Source organism: Dermacentor albipictus, chromosome 8 (assembly GCF_038994185.2).
Source record: "Dermacentor albipictus isolate Rhodes 1998 colony chromosome 8, USDA_Dalb.pri_finalv2, whole genome shotgun sequence".
NCBI classification, from domain to species: domain Eukaryota; kingdom Metazoa; phylum Arthropoda; class Arachnida; order Ixodida; family Ixodidae; genus Dermacentor; species Dermacentor albipictus.
Window position 1 is genome coordinate 123,740,909 of NC_091828.1, and position 18,627 is coordinate 123,759,535.

The following is an 18,627-nucleotide window of genomic DNA, read 5'->3' on the forward strand; positions in this document are numbered from 1 at the left end:
TTGATCATATTTAAAATATCGGCTATGCTTACACATGCGTAGTCGAGAACGCTAAAGAAGCATGGTGAACATGTTCGTACATTATTATTATTTGTTTATGTTGATGTGCTCACATAACCGTTCGAGCAGGCAAGTGAGCCGGAGTCAACAGCGCTAAGAGTGCGAAACCAATATTGTTAATTGTCATGTGCTTCTCCTGGGATTTCGGAAATCAGGTTGCGACTCCTTGCAGGTAGCCATAAATATCACAATATCACGTTAATGTAATAGCATTTTATGGGCCGTCTTTACCTCCGTTAGAGGTATTGTCATATCATATCGAAAAAATGGGGGGGCGGTTCCTCGAGGCAGCGCAGTCTAAGACAGCATTTCGAAGCGCTCACTATCAAGTAGGAACAATGAAAAAAAAAATCTGGCACGTGACATGCTCGTCACAGGCTTGAAAGGCGTACATTGAACCGAAAGAAGACTGCGTGCGTTCATGGCCTCATTGAGAGAGCAGCGGGATGCTATGCTGGAAAAGGCTCGATGCCACCATCCGTCCCGTACTTTTTTGCAGCTGCATGACCGTAGTTCAACTGTTATGGAGGTAGCTAACAGAAAACCGTGGTGAGGATCTAGTTTACGCGAGCGCCTTGTAGTGTGCACAAAATCACAACTTCGAAAAAGATGCCAGGTATAGAAAAGTACGTCACTTCGCTAAAAAAAAAATAAACTCAGGGGCTTTACGTGAAAAAAACACCATACGAATATAAGGCGCGCCTATATTGGGGGACTTCGGATCAATTTCGACCGCCTCCAGTCTTTAACCAGCATGCAATGCACACCTTTAGTGGACACAAATAGGATGATGATGATGGATTGAAGGGGATGGTGGCTCATTTCACTTGGAGTTATTTTGTTCTTCTTATTGCTCAACTGGTCACTGCATCGGGAGGAATCATTAAAGGGTGCAAAGACCATGAAAAAAAGAAGAGAATGTACAGGAGAATATATATGCCAAAGCATAAGGAAGGTACGTATGACAACGCCTATTATTTCCCGGAAAGTCAGAGAAAATTAGCTTAGTGAAGTGAAGAGTTGACCAAAACGAAGACACTGAGCAACGGCTCATGAACTTTGTACTATAAGTCCCTGCTGGAGGTAATACACGAAGCTGATCACTATATTTTATATAAAATTTAATTCACGCATAAAGTCGGCCTTTTGGAAGCCCAAGCAAATAATAAAAAAAGGTCAGCCTCAATGCTCGTATCAACGCAAAAAAAAAAGCGCTCTGCGCTACGACAAGCTCGACAACTACCCATTCGAAGAACATAAAAAATTATTCGACCCTGGCCCTACAGCTGACGCAAGCAGACGTTGCCGTAAAAGTGCCGGTGTGTGTTATCTTAAAAGCATTGCTGTCGACTAATTATGCGTAGTATTTATTATGCCAGTGCCTCGTGCAGCGGCAAATGAAGTGGGCCTCGAGGCGGCAGAGAAGAAGACGAGGTTCAACGAAACGAGACCCGGTATGCGTTGCCCTGCATGAGCTCAATTATTCATTAATTGCGCAGTAGTTCTAGCACGACCGAGTCTTAGCAAAATTGATTGAAGATAAGCCATATCAGCTTTGGAATTCGACAGCCCTTGGCGATACTAGGTAACGGCTTCCGTTTTAACCTTGTCGAGCTATTGCTAACAGCTTTTCGCAGAAATCTTCATTACCAATGCAAGACGTAGGGCTCGTCTTGCACCAGCGATCTATGCGAATCGCAAATTACTTATTTGTAGGGAAAGGCTGTTACATTTGATTGCACTGCATGGCATTTGAAAACATATTCTTTGTTCGAAACAATAACCAACTCATGGTTACGTTCTCGTAGATATATTTTGATATAGCTGCCCATGTGTTCGTGACGTAAAGGAAGCTGCATTTTGCGATAGTCATCGATGCATTCTTGAAAAAGATGATTCGGTCTTTTCACGGTTGTGCGCGCATGTGCGCTTTGGAAGTTTATTTCCGCGGCGCGAAAATTCTGATTTGACTCGACGGCACATTTGGAGAACTGTGTAGCTTTAAAGGAAAGCGCCGACGGGGTAAGAAGTGATCAGTATGCGCATTCAAGAAGCAATGCTTTTTTATCCTATTGTGGTTTGGGCTGGCACAGGAAAATGACTGTCGGGACGACAATCGGTGCAAGCCAAGTGGCCGCCCGTGTTCTGCGCCAGCGCTGGCCTTTCATCGTTCTGTGCGTTCTTCTGATCGCACTCGCCCACTGGAGAACATCCAGGTAAGAGTTCAGGCTCAGTCATTGGACGCGGCACCTCTCACCTCACGCTAAAGTCGGGGTATATACGAAGGTCACTTGGTATGGGACAAACTTGTTCCCTCAGATATTGCTTTTCTTTTTAAGTTTACCTTCCTCACGTGGCCACATACAAGTTGATTGTCCTATTTAGGCTGCACAATGGGGTCGCTGTTTCTTTTTTGTACAATAACTTTGATGGCTTGCATGGTATAATAAAAATACGTCTGCCGCGGACTCCGTTTGCAATAATTGAAAGGGTCTATAGACTATTCAAGGCAGAAACACGTGTCAGTGTCGGAGGCAAGCTGGCAGTTTATTCACGGATACTTACTTGTACTTCCAACTGCCTATCAATGGTGTCGCTAATTATGTGGAGACACAGAACTGCTGTATAAAATATTTCGAACATAAAAGGAAGATGTCCGGACACCGAGCAAAATGGTGCAAAATATATATTTACGTTACGGCTCCCCATGGGACCGTTGTTCACAATCGTAACTCGAAACGTAAATATATATTTTAACCCTTTCAGGCGCCACTTGCAATTATGCATAGAAAAAAATCTTTTTTATATATAAACATTCTTTTTGGGACCTAAGAAACACAAAACCATCGAATTCTTGAAAGTTATCATGAAACTTTATTATTTCCAACATCGTACACAATTGTGTACACAGCGCCTCGGTGGTCACAAAATTCACTTGTGGAATGCGAGGAAGCAATTTCTCTCTTTCGTCAGGCACAGTTGCACGGCGCATTTCATGCAGAATATCCGGGTGCCTCGTGTGCACTTCTCGAGCTTGCACCTAATTCGCACCTTCTGGTCGCGAGATTCGGACCAATGGTCAAAGGAGTCGTAGTGCGCGTCGGTGCAAGGAAGCGATATTCTTGCTTTTTTGCCCTATCTTCGGTTGTGGTGCTTGGATCTCTGCAAGAGAAGGCCTTCCACGCTTTTTCTCGGGTAGTACCGACTTAATTAATGCTTCGGCAGCTTGCAAGCAAGCGAAAATTCATCAAATATAGGAGTTTAGCTCTAGGCAGCGTTTGATTGTCACGGTGGTAGTCCAGCCAAGAATTGCAGATACCCAGGTTCACAAAAGGACAAAACACTCTGTGTCCACTTCTTCAGCTTGCGTTTCCCCTGCAGCAGCATCTTCCTCTTCTGTGAGATTGGTGAACACAGCTGCAACGCAGGCGTCGGTCGCTTCGCACGTGGCTTCTTCTTCGTCACTTTCCGCAACGTCTGAAACATTTATCAGCAATGAGCTCCAAAAGCCTTTCAGGTGTCTTTTGGGTTTTCTTATACTTGTTTGCAATGTAGAAAGAATGACGAATGGCCAAAAAACCTGGAAAGAAAATCAAAGCAACTCTCAGCGTTCTTCATTTCTGCAGCGACCACGGCGCTTTGTACACAATCGTGTACACATGCGCGTGCGAGCGTTAGCGTTCGGTCATCTCCTCAGAAAGGATAAAATTATCACTCCTCGGTACTTCATATGATGCACAAGCGCGTCTAATTTTTTTTCGCTTGCCACAATGAAATAAAGCGGCTCTAAAAGAATAAGAACTTGACTCACCGCTCTTTGCTGCTCCGGCGTCCGCCATTTCTTGTTTTGATATGAACATCTTCACCGAAATGCGACAGATGGTGCCCAAAATGCACATGGTTGTCAGTTTAAAGTTTGGGAATGTGCTAAAGCCAACCTAATAGAAAATTGCGCGCCCTAAACGCGAAAAAACACCAGAAGTACAATGTACACAATTGTGTACAAGGCGCCTTAAAGGGTTAAAGCATTTTGGTCGGTGTCCGGAGCTCTTCCTTTTTAGTATGCTTCATCCCGACTAGACGGGCTTCCGTCATACTCACTACTTTATCCAAAAAACAGTGAGCCGTACGAAATAGCCGCGCTTCCAGTGCTAACATCTTTCTGAGCACCGGCTTGTAAAACTTTGTGAATTGCTCTTCAGCATACAAAGAAAGAAACCATGAAAGATGACATCGTTTCGATGCTCGTTTAACTTAAAAGCATAAAATCGCAAAGTAATGTGCACACTAGGGAGCGCGGGACAACAGTAAGTGGTCAAAGATGTCAGACTCTATATAAAATTAAGATAGCGCTTTCACCGTGATCTATGTATGGCTAGCTTATGGCGTGCCGTGTGGTTGGAGCTTGTGTTTCCACTTCTTTCTGGTAAACAAACCTCGATTTGCCTACACATTTGTGTTTTGCGCTGCATTTGTGCCATGAAACTATCCAGAACCATCGTGTGCAGCCGGGAAGGAGCCGCATTACCGCGCGACATAAATGATTTGAAGCAAACAAGGTGCGCTATCTCTGAGTGGTGCTGTCGACAACGCTTTGATTTGACATCGTGTGTAAAGACCTAGCAGTTGATTTTACCAAGGCAGTACAAGATCTTGTCAATTCCTAAGTGGCGTCTAAGCAGTTTTTCAAGCAACCTGTGGGCATGTGCAAAAGTTCTCGCCCAGATTTCGACCGGTGCGTGGTGTGCGCACGCGAGAGTTAGCAAGCTTCCACTGCTTATATTGAATAAGTTGCCCGGCGTCGCCAGCTGTAGCGAAGCGTTGACGCTGTACGGGAAAATGGCATCATAGCATTGTCTGTACCATGAGCCCGAAGAAAAGACGAAACAGCGTAAATCGTGCTCTTTGATGTGCGTAAATGTAAAGGATACATTACAGGGTCTCATCCCAGGTTTTCTTGCTGCACGTCTACATATGCCTGTCAGCGATGGTTCCACCTAACCCTTCCGGTGGGAGGTTGGTTTGGGGAGGATTGGAAGCGAGTTTCATTGCGATACTGCGCGCATTAGAAGACGTCGCACATAAATTTCGCTGTAGAGGCTGTTCTGTTGTCATTGATCACGCGGGGCATCATGACTGAGAACGATGTGGTATGTACGAAACAGCAGATTCTTAAGCCTTGGCTCGTTGTTCAGCTTTAGTCTTGGCGTAGGGCTTAAGGGTTTCGGGACAAATACAATCCACTTTTTTCTGGCAGACGACCTGGATTCGTTGCAGTAAGCCAGCAGGCTTCGCAAACGACCAGTTGTCGTTTTGGTATTCTCGGCAGCTTTGCACGTAACCGTCGGCACAGGAAGAATGACTTGATCAGCAGTGCTTCTGGCGACTCACGCTAGAGTACGCATAAAACCTAAGCTTCCAGATGCGGGCACGTCATACAAATCAATGAAAATGCCGTCATGGAGTTTGGCAAGCAAAACCAGCAGATAGGCTTTATCATGGATAGTCGAGCTTCTTTTTTCTACAGGGCACCACTGCCGGAGCAGAACGACGAGAGGTGGCGAGTAAATTGTAAAGATATGGCAAGAATTTAGCCTTTTAACTTGATCGATCCCGTTTATACGCAGTTTCTCCTTACTATACAAAGTCTAAGGTCTAATTTGTATAGCTAGAGGCGACGGAGCAAGAAGCATTTAGGAGTGGAAACGCCGCTGTTTGCGGCGACCAGAAAAGGTCACAAGCCCGCGGAGCCATTATCATTCTGGCGGCGCCTGTCGGCCTGGAAAGAAATTACCGCTGTTTCTGTTGCCATGGCAACCGGTCGAGCGTGTTGCTCCTGTTCGGCCGCGCGCGCCTGACTTCTATTGAGGGCAATGAGTAAGCGGCCGGAGAGCGCGCCGGAGCCACCTGCCCGGGCGCTGCATTTTGTTTTTTCACTGCGGCTTCTACGACGCGCCGCATGGCACCGCCACTGCATACGGCCTCGTCGGCGCATACAATTGTGACCTCATCTGGTCGCCTGCGCTCGTTCGCGCTGACGGGAGTTTCACCTCCTAAATGTCTTCCTCCGTGCTAGAGGCTAAACAGGCAGCTAAGCCTCAGTGCTTTGTAACGGCGTGATTTATAATGTGCTGTTATAGTCAATGGCGTTGTAATGACAAAGACAGCTTTAGGTCAGGCAATACGCATCCACTGTTCAGGGCTTGTTTTCATATCCTTTTCAATCTTTCTTCGACCCAAATTATGAGCTACCCGGCACAGCAGAAAGCCTTCTCTTCTACTTTGGGCTGGCTTTGCCTTTGTTGTGTTCAAAAATGAAAAAAAAATGCATAAGAAATCTTTTATTCTTCTATTTTCTCTCTGTCGTATAACTTGCAGCTCCCAAGGCGAGCCAGCAGTCGCTGTCCGTCGGAAAGCATATATTCCGCAAAACTCATCGGCACAAGACTTGGTGAGCGATGTTATGACCATGCATCTAGATCTCCAGTTTGCGGAATATTTTCCTGTTTCATAGAAACAAAAGAGAGTAAGATATTTATGTTGTATAGTTGTAAATCACCCTTCCACAATATTACAAGGAATTCACTCTTACTGTGATAAAAGACTTGAGAAGCTGCAAAAGTCGCAAGAATGAAGTTAACTATGGGAGCGTTGTTCCACATATACCTAAACATAGTCCTAGTAGCCGGTGTGCATAGAAGAACGATCCAGGTAATAGGTACAAATATAGGAGACACGGTTTCGTTTAGGAGTGTTATTTTCACTGGATCGTATATAGACCCGCATAATTAAGAGAATTTCAAATGTAAAAAGTTCAAATTGATATGAAACATCCTTTTTGTATTTTGTGATTTTATGTCAAATCTGCTCTAATTGTGTAAGTGGAAAAGCAACTGCGGAAATTCGACACTAAATGTAACCATATCTTTAGTGTACCGTATACTCACTTAAGCTTGCTTTTAGGGTGCGCACAACCATTAGCCATTGGCTACCACGGCTAGGATAATGCCAAGGCAGCCGCCGAGAAAGGACCCTGCAGCTTTGCGCTGTGCGACTTCAGCATAAAGTTGTACCCCTCGGCGGCAGCACCTTCTCCCTGCAACTTACGTACGAGACACATTTTCCCAAACAGAGCGCTAATTTTTATTATTGAATAGCAATTATATGGACAATGCAAATGTGTATTTTTGCTGTCGCCGTGACGTGCTCTACAATGTCCAAGGGCGACGCCGCGCATCGTATGCTGTATGTGCGAGTATGATGTACGCACGCGACGGAAGCCGACGATCGCGGCTCAATCTGGCGCGCGCGAAGAACGAAAGCGGTGAGCAAACGCGCCGTCTTCCGTCGCGCTGAAGACCGTTGGGAGATGGGAGGGAAGGAGCGAGCGTGGGCGGCGCCATTGGGCTCCGGCAGCAGCTGCGCACTGCGCGACCGGCCGCAAGGGGAAGTGGCGATCGCGGCTCAATCTTGCGCGTCATATGCGGAGTGCGATGTCATGGAGTGTGATGTGCACATGTTTGCTTGTGCGCGCTTACACCGTGCTTGTTAATTCAGTTAGTAAGCGAATGTTTCCAAGTTTATGGAGCTGGTAAAACTAGTATCCTTAATTCGTATAGATGCCTACTAATTTGCTATGGCACTCGACGCGTCGCCTTTCAGGCGAAACTGCGACTTTCTTTTGTGTGATACGATATAGCAATTTTCCTCGCAACTATATTTGTTTTTCATTTTCAAGCATGAGCCGCTCTTTGCGACCCAGTGACGGCTTTTATTCATATTCTTTTTATATAATGTCACCTCGGCCCGTATTTCAGTGTATAATGGACATGATGTGTAGCATATCAGCCGGACGCCAGGGTGGAACAGACAACGTTTATTGATGCCGTGCCCTGTTTATAGGGTGATGAACATGTGATCTGCCGACTGCTGCTTGCGTGGCCGATAAGCGATTATCATAAAAATGTAGTGTGACACGCGATATCAGTATACAACGTGATGTGAGTAATATAAAGAAAGAAAATGACTGCAATGTGTGTTAACAAGTCCTCGGTTTCAGGGTTATCTAAGGATAATAAAGAAAATTTAATATTTTTCTGTAATGCGGGCGATTAAGTTAAAGACAGTTTATAAAAAATCATTGTTCCTAATCTTTCAGACTGTAATCTACAATTCATAGGAAACATGAATTTTGTAGGTATACTACAAAAACATCACTTAGTGCGAATGTCAAAAAACAAGTAACAGGGGCTCCGTGGTCAAGCGATGTAAGTTCTCGCGGCTATTTTATAGACTTCACCATAGATGCGTCCCTGCAGTTTCAACCTGTAGCTCGATGTTGGTTCTGCAAAGGGGGACATAAGTGCAGAAATGCTCCACTTAGTCGATGGATCTTAGGGGAAACAAATATCCTTGGTCACTGGCTCTTCCTTAGGTGAGGCTCATTGCCACCGTTATCTCATTCACTCCTACTTTTCTTAATCTCCTAATAGGTTCAACTAAGAAAGTTAGCCATATTTGGAGAAAAAATATTCCTCTTATTGAAACTTTTGATGAACAACACTAGGAGTGTGACAGCTGTTAAAAAAGAACCGCGGAAGGCTCGTCAAATTATTCAATAAAACTCCCTCGATACAATATCCGACACCAAATTCCTTGTTTTCCCCTGAGTACAGCGCGAACTTTTCGTTGCGCAGCAGTTCTGCATTAAAGGAACACAGCTGAAAAATGACGTTAGCTGTGTCCGTGAATTATTTTTCAACAATATTGAAACACCGACTCTTACCGTGAGAAGACGCTGGGTGAGCCAGAAAAGATGCAGAACGAAAAACGGATTGGGACTCCGCCTCAAAACTTCCCGCGTATCCTAGTCGTGACGTCATGGGTTCTGACGCCAACTCCTCGTGCTTGTTAAATTTTTCGTCTACGCGAATGATTGGTACATTGTACTCTAAATAAGCGAAAGGCCGAGCCTATGGAATGTAAAGAAATTTCTCTGAACCGCAATGGCCGGAATTCGGAAGAATTCTTTTGCATCCGTGACGTCACATTACCGTGCCAACCAAAGTGTTTCAGTGCTAAATTCGTCAGTGACAGTTTGACCGTCATTATGTTTTCCAATGATAAACCTATTGCCGCAAAATAAACTAAAGTGGAGTGTTTTAGCAATGCTTTAGAAACCTAACCTGATTCAGTGTTCGTTTTTTTTGGTTTCGCCTTGAAAGTGTGAGAGTCACTAGCTGCGTAACCGCAGATGGCTCGTCAGCACCTCGAATAAAATCCCTAGGAACGAATCCCTCTCCAAACGCCTTATTTTCCCCTGAGATGGGACGAAGGTATTGCCGCGCAGCGATTGTTCAATAAAGGTCTCTGTTTTGCAGGATGCTATATGCGAGGACCAATGGAAGGAAAAAGCGTACGTCGATTGCCACCCTGACCCAGGAGCTTCACCGATGACCTGCATGGAACGTGGCTGCTGCTGGATTCCTAAAAATCCGCCAAGTAATTAACACTCGGCGCTTACGCTGGGCTAAACGCCTTACCTGGCTTCGCTTAAGTTGTACCTATAGATGAATCTTATCGCAAGTACTTTTAAAAATTAAAAAAGAAAAACAATAATACCTATAAATATACTAACACAGCAGGCGAATCACCGTCACTGCGATGTTCGGTGCACGGTTATGCATACGTTAGCTATATCTTTATGTGTGCTGTATATGCTAGGTAGGTACCACATTATTCAAGCACAAAGGTTTCTCAAACCAGGATTTGTGGGCTTGTCTGCATCAGTATTCAGATTATTTTACAATTTCAGTGCGGAAGGGAAAATCATCAAACTTCATTCACAGCGTATGCCTTTTATTTTAAAGCTGCTTAAGAATTTATAAAGAGGGATGAAATGTTTGGGCTCACAGTCTGAAAATGAATAATTTGTTTGACGCGGCTGGAAGTGCTCTTTATGAGCATGCGCAGTAGCGCGGGCGTGATGCCATCAGGTGGGTGATAAATATTCTGACGGTGGCTAAAATCTTTTGCCTAGCCGCATATGTCGCACTCGCGTCTAGTTAGAACACCGTCCGAGACTCCAAGGAGTTCCGGGGCAGGAACAAACCATTGCCATTGCTGTCCTTTTTGAAAGTCCCCCCCCCTTTTTTTTTACTTACCTAAATTTAACGTCGCTCTATATAATTGAATGTCAGATGTTAGTATACCGATACGTGTGAATGTGTGAAAAGTGCTTCTGTGACACAGCCATTTTCCCCCGGAACCGTGTTACATACACCCGTACCTTTTATCCGGAACATTGCTTCAAAACTCTACCTGAAAACAGTCTTCTGGAATATCGCGACCCGCCGTGGTGGCGTATAGGGGCTTCGTCGTTTCTAGTGGCCGCATTTGGCGGCCGCATTTCAGTGGGGAAGAAATGCAAAAGCGCCCGTGCACTGTGCACGTGGTGCACGTTAGAGAACCCTACGTGGCAGTGCACATGGCGTAGCCAGAAATTTATTTCGGGGGAGGAGGCGTTCTCCGCTGACAACTACCATGAGAAGCCAACAATGACACCAAGGACAGAATAGGGGAAATTACTTGCACTTACTAATTGAATACAAGAAATTAAGAATAAATGGCAGTGAAAGTCGGTCAAAAAACTGCTTGCAACAGGTGCGCAACGATCCCACGTCGTCGCTTCGCGCCACCGCCAAGGTTTGTGGGTGTCGGCGGTGGCTAGCACTTGTAAGAAATTAAACATTCGCCATCAACATCACCGCTAATTATCGTCAGTCAAAGGAAACAGCGCAGAATGGCGACTTCGCTTGCATCGATTTCCAGAGTGCGTGGGATCAGCGTAATTTTTCTTTTTCTTTAGTTTTGTCCTACAATTCGAGAGAAAGAGAATTTCATTTCACTCATGTATACCTATAGAACCATGCTAAAGCATACGGGGCCTTTGAGCTGTACGAAATAATGTTCCTGGTAAAAAAGTGTGTACATTTTTGCAGTAACCTGTTCGGTTTAACGGCGGATTTTTCAATGGGAATGCAGTTCCACATAATAGTTTGGTATGTGCTTTTAAAAAGCTCAGCATTACAGTATGTGCAACGCCGTTCCGTATATTTTACCATTTTGTTTTTAATGTCGTTGTGCTAAGGTAAGTGAAATATATCTTCCATAAATTTCCACCTATAGCGGGAACCTGAGTGGCGAGTGATTAGGAGATTTGTCGTGACCACGTGAACAATATGCGTCAAGTTTTAGTATTTCGCACATACATGTGTACGTATACGGTTTGGAGGATGCAGACCACGGCGACAACTCAAAACGAGTTACTTTCAGAGTCTGTTACTTCCTGTCACAACATGTATTCTATACTGCAAAGTGGAGTGCTTTGTCGATTAAGTCGTGGTTTTTGCAAAAGCGTTTATGCGAGAAAAGCATATATCAAGCCATTCACCCTAACCATGGACTTGAACCTTTCTGGGTCGTGAGAGGTACTAGAGCTACGTTGCGCGGTTTGTCGTTGGTCCGGGCGCTCGATAGCGCTGAGTACGAGGTCGAGGGTTCGGTTCATGTTCACTGCAGCCGCATTTCAGTGGAAAAGGAGTGCCAGAAGATTCGTGCAGTTAAGTTTAGGTGCTTGTTAACGAATATCAGGTGATCCAAGTCAAATCCAGAGCTCATCCCTATATCGCTTCTGCGATAACGCATGTGTTGGTTTGGAACAAGAAATTTCGTGACTTGACACGATCTCGATTACCATGGCAAGCTATGCTACCTGACGCGCTATATTTCAGTGCAGTGCTGACGGAGGTACGGTGCTATCGTGGACACACGTATGGCCGTACTGCCGCACATAATTTTTGTTTGACACACAAGTATATGTATGACGGAGACAGTACATGTGGATATCTCCAGGTTCACATTGGTGAACCGGAACTGTTGGAAGTGCACCTGTCCGTAAGAGCGCGAGTCCATGTCGATTCTACGTCAATATACGGAGTGCGAGAGCTGCGGTCTGGACTAGAACACGAACGCCCATGCTAAGCAGTATAGTGTGTCCAAGCCATGAAGCCAAAAGAGTGTGAGACGCACGCAATGCTGCTGTCGAAAGTACAGCAGCACATAAGTTGTCACAGCTATAGCTCTCGGATAACCTGCGAGATATCCAATGCTGTGGTAGCTCTACAGTGATGTTGATACCTGGCCATGCCCATTTTGGTGCGAGTCACACTGCGTTCGCTATAGATGTCCTCGTGGTGCTGGACGGGATAAATTACCCAGAGGAACAAACACTCGCAAGGAGCGTGCAGCAGGTCACTCGAAGCCCCTGTCATTGGCTGTGTTCTTTAAGTCAGTGTTTCGCTAAGATATACAGCTTGCCATGACGCCTTTATACGCGCAACCTCAAATGCGATACAGGGCATATGTTTATAGCGTATCAATACTCCCTACAGCTTGCTATGAAGGTTTGAACAGATTTCGAGGAACCTGTGCATGTGCGTGTTCATGTGTGCCTGTGTATATATGCAAAAGTTTTGCGTTTTAACAAGGTACAACCTATCTGAGCTAGCTGTCCGATTATGTGTAAGATTAATCAATTTCGCCTCGCCCGGTGTAACGTGTGTCTCATTTCAGTGGCTCCGCAATGCGCCCTTCCGGCTGGCGCCAAGCGCTACGTCCAGACCTCGGCAGCGTGGACAATGGACGGCTGGAGCGTTGACATGTCGCTCCTAAAGAACACTTCGGCGCCGCTGCCAATACCCGAGTCAACGACGGTGACTGTTACCGGCATCTACTTCGCTTACGGGATCGCACGATTGCGCGTGAGTTCAAAGCTTCCTTCAGAATTCACTTCAGAATTTCTCACTCAGGTCAAAGATCCATCCCTAACATCTAGTCGACCTCCAAACAACCCCCCCCCCCCCAAAAAAAAAAAACTATTCAGAGGCCTGCCTCAGTGCTTGAATGTGAGCTCATTATTATAAAAGCACGAAGTGCAGGGAACTAAAACGGTAAAATGTAAGGACTACATATAGATGCGTTGGTGCTCGTAATTATTTTCTTTCATCATATACCCTTTTTCATACACTTGTGACCCTTGAGTTGCTTTGGGATCACGAACTTTAAAGGACTTACTTTTTGGTTATGCACTGTAAGCTCTAAAGAACCATCTACAGAACGCTTTTCTTTTATGCTTCACATAGTTGTATCATGAAAGGAGACCAAATTGAAACTTCGCGTCGCCATGCCACCAGGATACCAAGCCTCACTGCCAAAATATAAACCAAGGGCCTCATACCGTAAAATCATTCCAATTTGTTTTTATTCCAATCTACTAGCGTCGAATTTATGCAGCGACCAATGTAGGCATAATTAGGCGGTAACCCGCAGCGTTGTTTGAAGAGTCAAATCAAACGTTCTCCACCTTTATAGGAGGTCAATTTTTTTGCTTTAAATCGTTTGGCAATTCCTACATTGAGCTGTTTTTCCTATCTCATTGACTGACACCAGGCGAGCTGCACGCTGAAGTGCAGTGAAGAGGGCTTCGGTGGGGCCGAGCCAGCACAGTGAAAGCAGGTATAACTGGATCAGGAAGATGGTGCCGGCGTCTACGATTGGTCCGCTTCCCCTTGCTTAGCCTGCAGTGGCTGGCCAAAAATCCCGGTAGCGCGCAACGGAAGCTTAAAGATGCCGCTCAAACGAATCCTCAGTGAAGAAGAGTCAGCAGAGCGATATTGCCTGCCACTAGGGCTCAGTAACGTTAAACTATCAGGGGAAAATTTTTATTCTACGTAAATAAATCCATGCTCCCCGGTCGCTCCTAGTAGCCAGTGCCAGAGCGATCGGTGGGCAGCCATCTTTTATTCCTTTCGGAACGGGGCAGTCTCTGCCTATTCAGAAAGAAATACTGCAACACATTGCAAAATATTTAGCCAGTATATTGGGGGATTTCCTAATTTTGGACTTGTATATACGCGTACATCACACTATATTTGTAAATGTGTTCTGTTAAAGAAACAACTGTTATCGGGAACATTGGCCAATACGCGAAACATCCTGCAACATATTTAAAATTGCTTCGAGGGAAGTGTGTGTGAAATTGTTTCGGATGAAAGTTGCAGCCATGTGGAACAGTGTTCCGGAAAACAGTGGTCATTTCTCTGGAACCCCCTTTCATGTTATTAGCATTAACCTCGATAGAAATGAAACAAAATGCAATATATGAAACGCAGTTTTAGTTAGGTGCGTATAAGGCATTTGCCAAGGTAGCTTGAACCTAATTGGAAAGAGAGTAAAGAGCGCAATGCGCATGATGATAATAAATAATGATGGTAATGACGATGATGATATCTGGTGCTGCTGTTAGTACGGAGAGCTTGAACGCGCATTGCATATGCAGATTCACGATGCGACGCAGAAGGAATTTGAGACATCTGTTCCACCAGTCCCGCAAGGTGACAGCGTTGGCATCGTTTCCTACAGTTTCACAGCCCATCCCGGTTTCGTCTCGCTCAGTCCAAAAAGTTTTCTCGACTACAAGTGAGTGTCACTTTAGAGCACTAACTGCGATCTCCTCGGTAACATTAAAGCTATAGAAGTTGTTGAATGGGCCTGTTTGTGCATGCTAACGTATAGTAGTGTTTCACCGCAATACTGCTAACAATGGTATGAGTGCGTAAGTGCGTGTGTTTCGGCTACTTCCCTTCAAGTCTGCCCCACTCGAATATTGTCAAGCGAGCAATAGCGACCGCCGCACTTAGAGACGCCCATTCAAGGTCGTGCTTCCACAAGGCTGACTCAAGCTTCAGAACTCAAAATTAACTGACGTATGATTTCCCGTCCGGTTGCTATCCGCCGTGGTGGTTTAGCGGATGTGGTGTTGTGCTGCACGAGGTCGCGGGATCAAATCCCGGACGCGACGGCTGCGCTACGTTGTGACAATTGTGAATGCACACTGGAATTCCACGCATGTTCGGTTATCGGCAGATACCCACAAATTTGTGCCCGTTTAATAGCAGAAGCATGCGCGATTTGATAGCTTTAAGCGATAAAGAAGCCTTGCTCTTTGGAAGTGCGCCTTAAAATTTTCTTCAGGGAAAATCACCCTATTAAAACCGATGATTAGCCCTCCTTCTGCATAAAAACATTTTACCTAGGATTTGATATCTTTGAAGGTATGATCTACACTTGCGGGGAGCTGTGTTGATTCTATATATTGCCTTATTGCAGTAAAGACAACATTGTTAATGAGCGCATGTGTTTTCGGTCTTTTGTATAGGTCCTCGCCTTACACGCTGTTTTCCTTTCCCAAAGGAACAGCAACTAGCTCAACGTCGGTCCCTCGTAAAACCCTTGCCCTTCAGCGTACGACAAGGCTTTACTGTACACGACGGCAATCTCAAACATTATGTGCGAAGAGAAAAGCCGTAGTTTACACATTCTGGCTAATTCTCACCACCTGAAGTCCCACCAAAATGCCTGACAGAAGGATCCGACAGCGAGAGCATTGAAAGCTTGTTTCGTGTAGTTTCTGTGCCGTATGTTTCCGTGTCGTCGTGTTTGCTGGACGAAAAGTGTGAACAACAACAGAATAACTCCCTTTTCTCCGTCCATTATTCAATCTTACCACTTAAGTTCAAGGGTATACCCATGGAACAATCAAGCACACTCAAGGGTGCCACAGTTCTACTTGTGTTTTTCTTGTTCGACCACAAGCTCTAATGAGTTTGTGTGCGTTTTTTTTGTTGTTAGATAGTGTTAGTTTGTCCGTAAACTTACCATATATAAATTAACGGGTTACCGGAACCATGAACCACAGTAGCAATTCTGGTTGTGACATCTTGTGACTATTTGTTGAACTTCATTGGATGTAGAGAATATCTTGCTCCTCGTCAGTGCTAATACCAATGGAAACTCTTAAAAGTGCGGCTTGTAAAGCCAGAATTCAACAATCATAACCAGAATTCAAGTAGAATACGTATACGCCGCTGCAGTATGACGTTTGCGTGTGCACTAGTTACTCTGAGTCACCAGATGTCGCTACCAGCTTTGTTGCTGCCGTATACCTCTCCGGTAGCCCGGCTTTCGGCAAACAGTAATATGTTTCCTGACAAGCTAACATACTCAATTTATAGGGCGTGAACATGCGCGAGTTGGGATCGTTTTTAACTTGCCAAGACGCGTTACTGACGGGACTCATAGTTTAACTCCTACATGTTTATTCATTTACATTGTGTCTGTAACGTGATTTAGCAGCTTAAATCTAAATTTACCTTCGGAAAGTTTCTGCAGAGACTATTCCCGTGTTCCATTCGTTGACACCATGCCCTGCCACCCACTGCAGATTGAAATTTCTGGTTGGAAAGATGTTCCACGCCGACGTCATCAAGCAGCTGTTGATCAGTCTACCCGGCCACATCGTGTATGGTTTGCGAGGTCCAGGTCGGGTCCCGTTCGTAAATGCGAGTCGGTGGAGTCGGCACACCTTCTACAGGTCTCATCAACAGGTAGAGCGCCAGTTTAAACTGGCGACGTGGCTCACAGTGAAATTAACTGAGCATGGCAACAAAACATGGAAACTAAGCTGAGTATATAGGAATCAGACGCCTGTTGCCACTCATCTAAAGTGTATATATTTTATATTGCTTGTTATATGTATCCGTCAACAGTGTTGTATATTATAAACGTCAACAACACGCTTGAATTTGTTCAGCGCTGTTGGTGTGTGTCATTATATATGCGAGTCCAGTGTGTGTTTGTGTGGGCATTTTTCTTCTTTTTTTAGATGTGCGCTGCTTCATATCCGGCATATCTTTGTTAAGCGGACGTTTTGTTTCCTCCAGTAATTTTTGGAGAAAATTTCGTTAGGGCTGCTCAGCCACTTTCTACGGCTGGCCGTGTTCACCCCGAGTGTTCTTGGCGTGACTGGCTACGAACGCATGGTTGCTTGTAATGAACTCTTTTCTGCATTGATCTGAAGTAATGTAATTGTTTGTTTGTAAACTGTTGAGCGTCTTCTGTGTAGGTTTGCAAGCAAAGTTTCAAAGAGAAGTTTAGAATCGCTACTTTAGAGCAAGTGCTTTCGTGCTGGTTTTGTATTGCTTCAAAGAGAGGTTTCAAAATTCCAATGGCAGCTTGGAAATTCGTTACAGCTAGAGCCCCCACTGAGCATAGCGTTTCAAAATTTAACCACCGGGATTGCACTAAAGTAAGCTTTTATTCTGCAATTTTTCATTGTAATAGCGACATTGTTCTTCATGTAAAAATGGCGTACTTTATCCCGGTGCACATGCGGAATGCAATTCCCAACGTGCTGACAGCTTTCCAAATCGAGCAGAAGACAAACGGAAAGGAATGCACGCAGGATTACGGAAATTCACTGATACTAATTCTTTGAACTCAGTGCTCCTCTCGTTGTACGTGTTCTTTCCCGTATTCTTGACTGGCACTGTTATAAACGCTGACAGAAAGATGACGAAACCCACCCAGAGCAAGATATTGTTGTCTAACTACCAAATTCGTGATACGATACACCTACAACTACGAAATTTCTCTAGCATGTTGGACCTACAAAGCTCCTAATGTATATAATTTTCATCCGGATACCTACGGCCGTCTTGAAACGAGAATTCCGCTGAATAACGAAAGCAGATGTAGCTCCAAAGCACAGTTAACAGAAATGTGGTAATTATCATTCGCAGTAATATTGACAACACATTACCGCTTAGGTGCCATCGTGCTCTCTCTAATGAATCACGTGAACTCCACTGGCTTTCTCAGAATAAGCTTCATGCCAGTTCTCAATTTCTTAATAACTCTGTCACATGCATTAGATCAACATTTTATGGCGTGACTTCAAAACCACGAAAAATAAACAAATACGCTTGCACAAAACGTTTTCTCTGTACCTAAGTACAGCACTAAACGTTTTGCAGTCTATTTCAGGCATAGAAAAACAAGTGGTGGAAGCAATAGCAGCAGGTCTCAGTTCCAGTTGGGAATAAAAAAGGCGAATGTCTATATATGTAAAAAGAACAGATTAAGAATACGTATAGTTACAGCACTTTTGAATCCTTGCGATACTTCTTTCTTTAAATGACTTACTGAGCATTTCTTGATAAACCCACTTCTCTGAAACTACTGGACGACATCTCCATTAGCGCATTGCCCTTGTATGCATTTGGAAAGGAATAACGAAGCTCATTCCAGCGTTAGAACTTCAGTTCAAGTTACATTTCGGCAATGACGTTTTCTGCGCCATTTGACTGGTATCTTTAAAGGTAAAAATATGTACGTTACTTCCCTCGCCGAGCACTACCGCAAATCATAACCTGTAACGTTTCTGAGGAAGCGTGTGTGTTTCCAACAACTACATAAAAAAATTGGACCACCATCACGGCAATTTGAGCCTGCTGGTATGTTATATATATAGTAGAGGTTCTGAATAGCAAAATAACGTGATAATACGGCAACGACAGAGCACTGAATCGTCGCTTTCTAGGGGCTTAGCGGACCACCAAACATCCTGCTTTTATTTTATTTTTTTGCTTTCTTTTCTTCCTGTTTTTA

The 18,627-nt window shown here is 44.6% G+C and overlaps 1 protein-coding gene across 1 annotated transcript in view; it reads left to right on the forward strand.

Moving 5' to 3' along the window:
* Window positions 1-1,480: 1,480 nt before the first annotated feature.
* The window catches only part of LOC139049157 (lysosomal alpha-glucosidase-like), a 41,944-nt gene continuing 24,797 nt past the window's right edge, over window positions 1,481-18,627 (forward strand). The window contains exons 1-7 of the mRNA XM_070524400.1: window positions 1,481-1,514; window positions 2,154-2,276; window positions 6,439-6,511; window positions 9,441-9,561; window positions 12,694-12,881; window positions 14,459-14,598; window positions 16,403-16,565. Coding sequence (XP_070380501.1) covers window positions 2,158-2,276; window positions 6,439-6,511; window positions 9,441-9,561; window positions 12,694-12,881; window positions 14,459-14,598; window positions 16,403-16,565 — 804 coding nt within the window. The 5' untranslated portion in view covers window positions 1,481-1,514; window positions 2,154-2,157. The remainder of the gene's footprint in view (window positions 1,515-2,153; window positions 2,277-6,438; window positions 6,512-9,440; window positions 9,562-12,693; window positions 12,882-14,458; window positions 14,599-16,402; window positions 16,566-18,627) is intronic.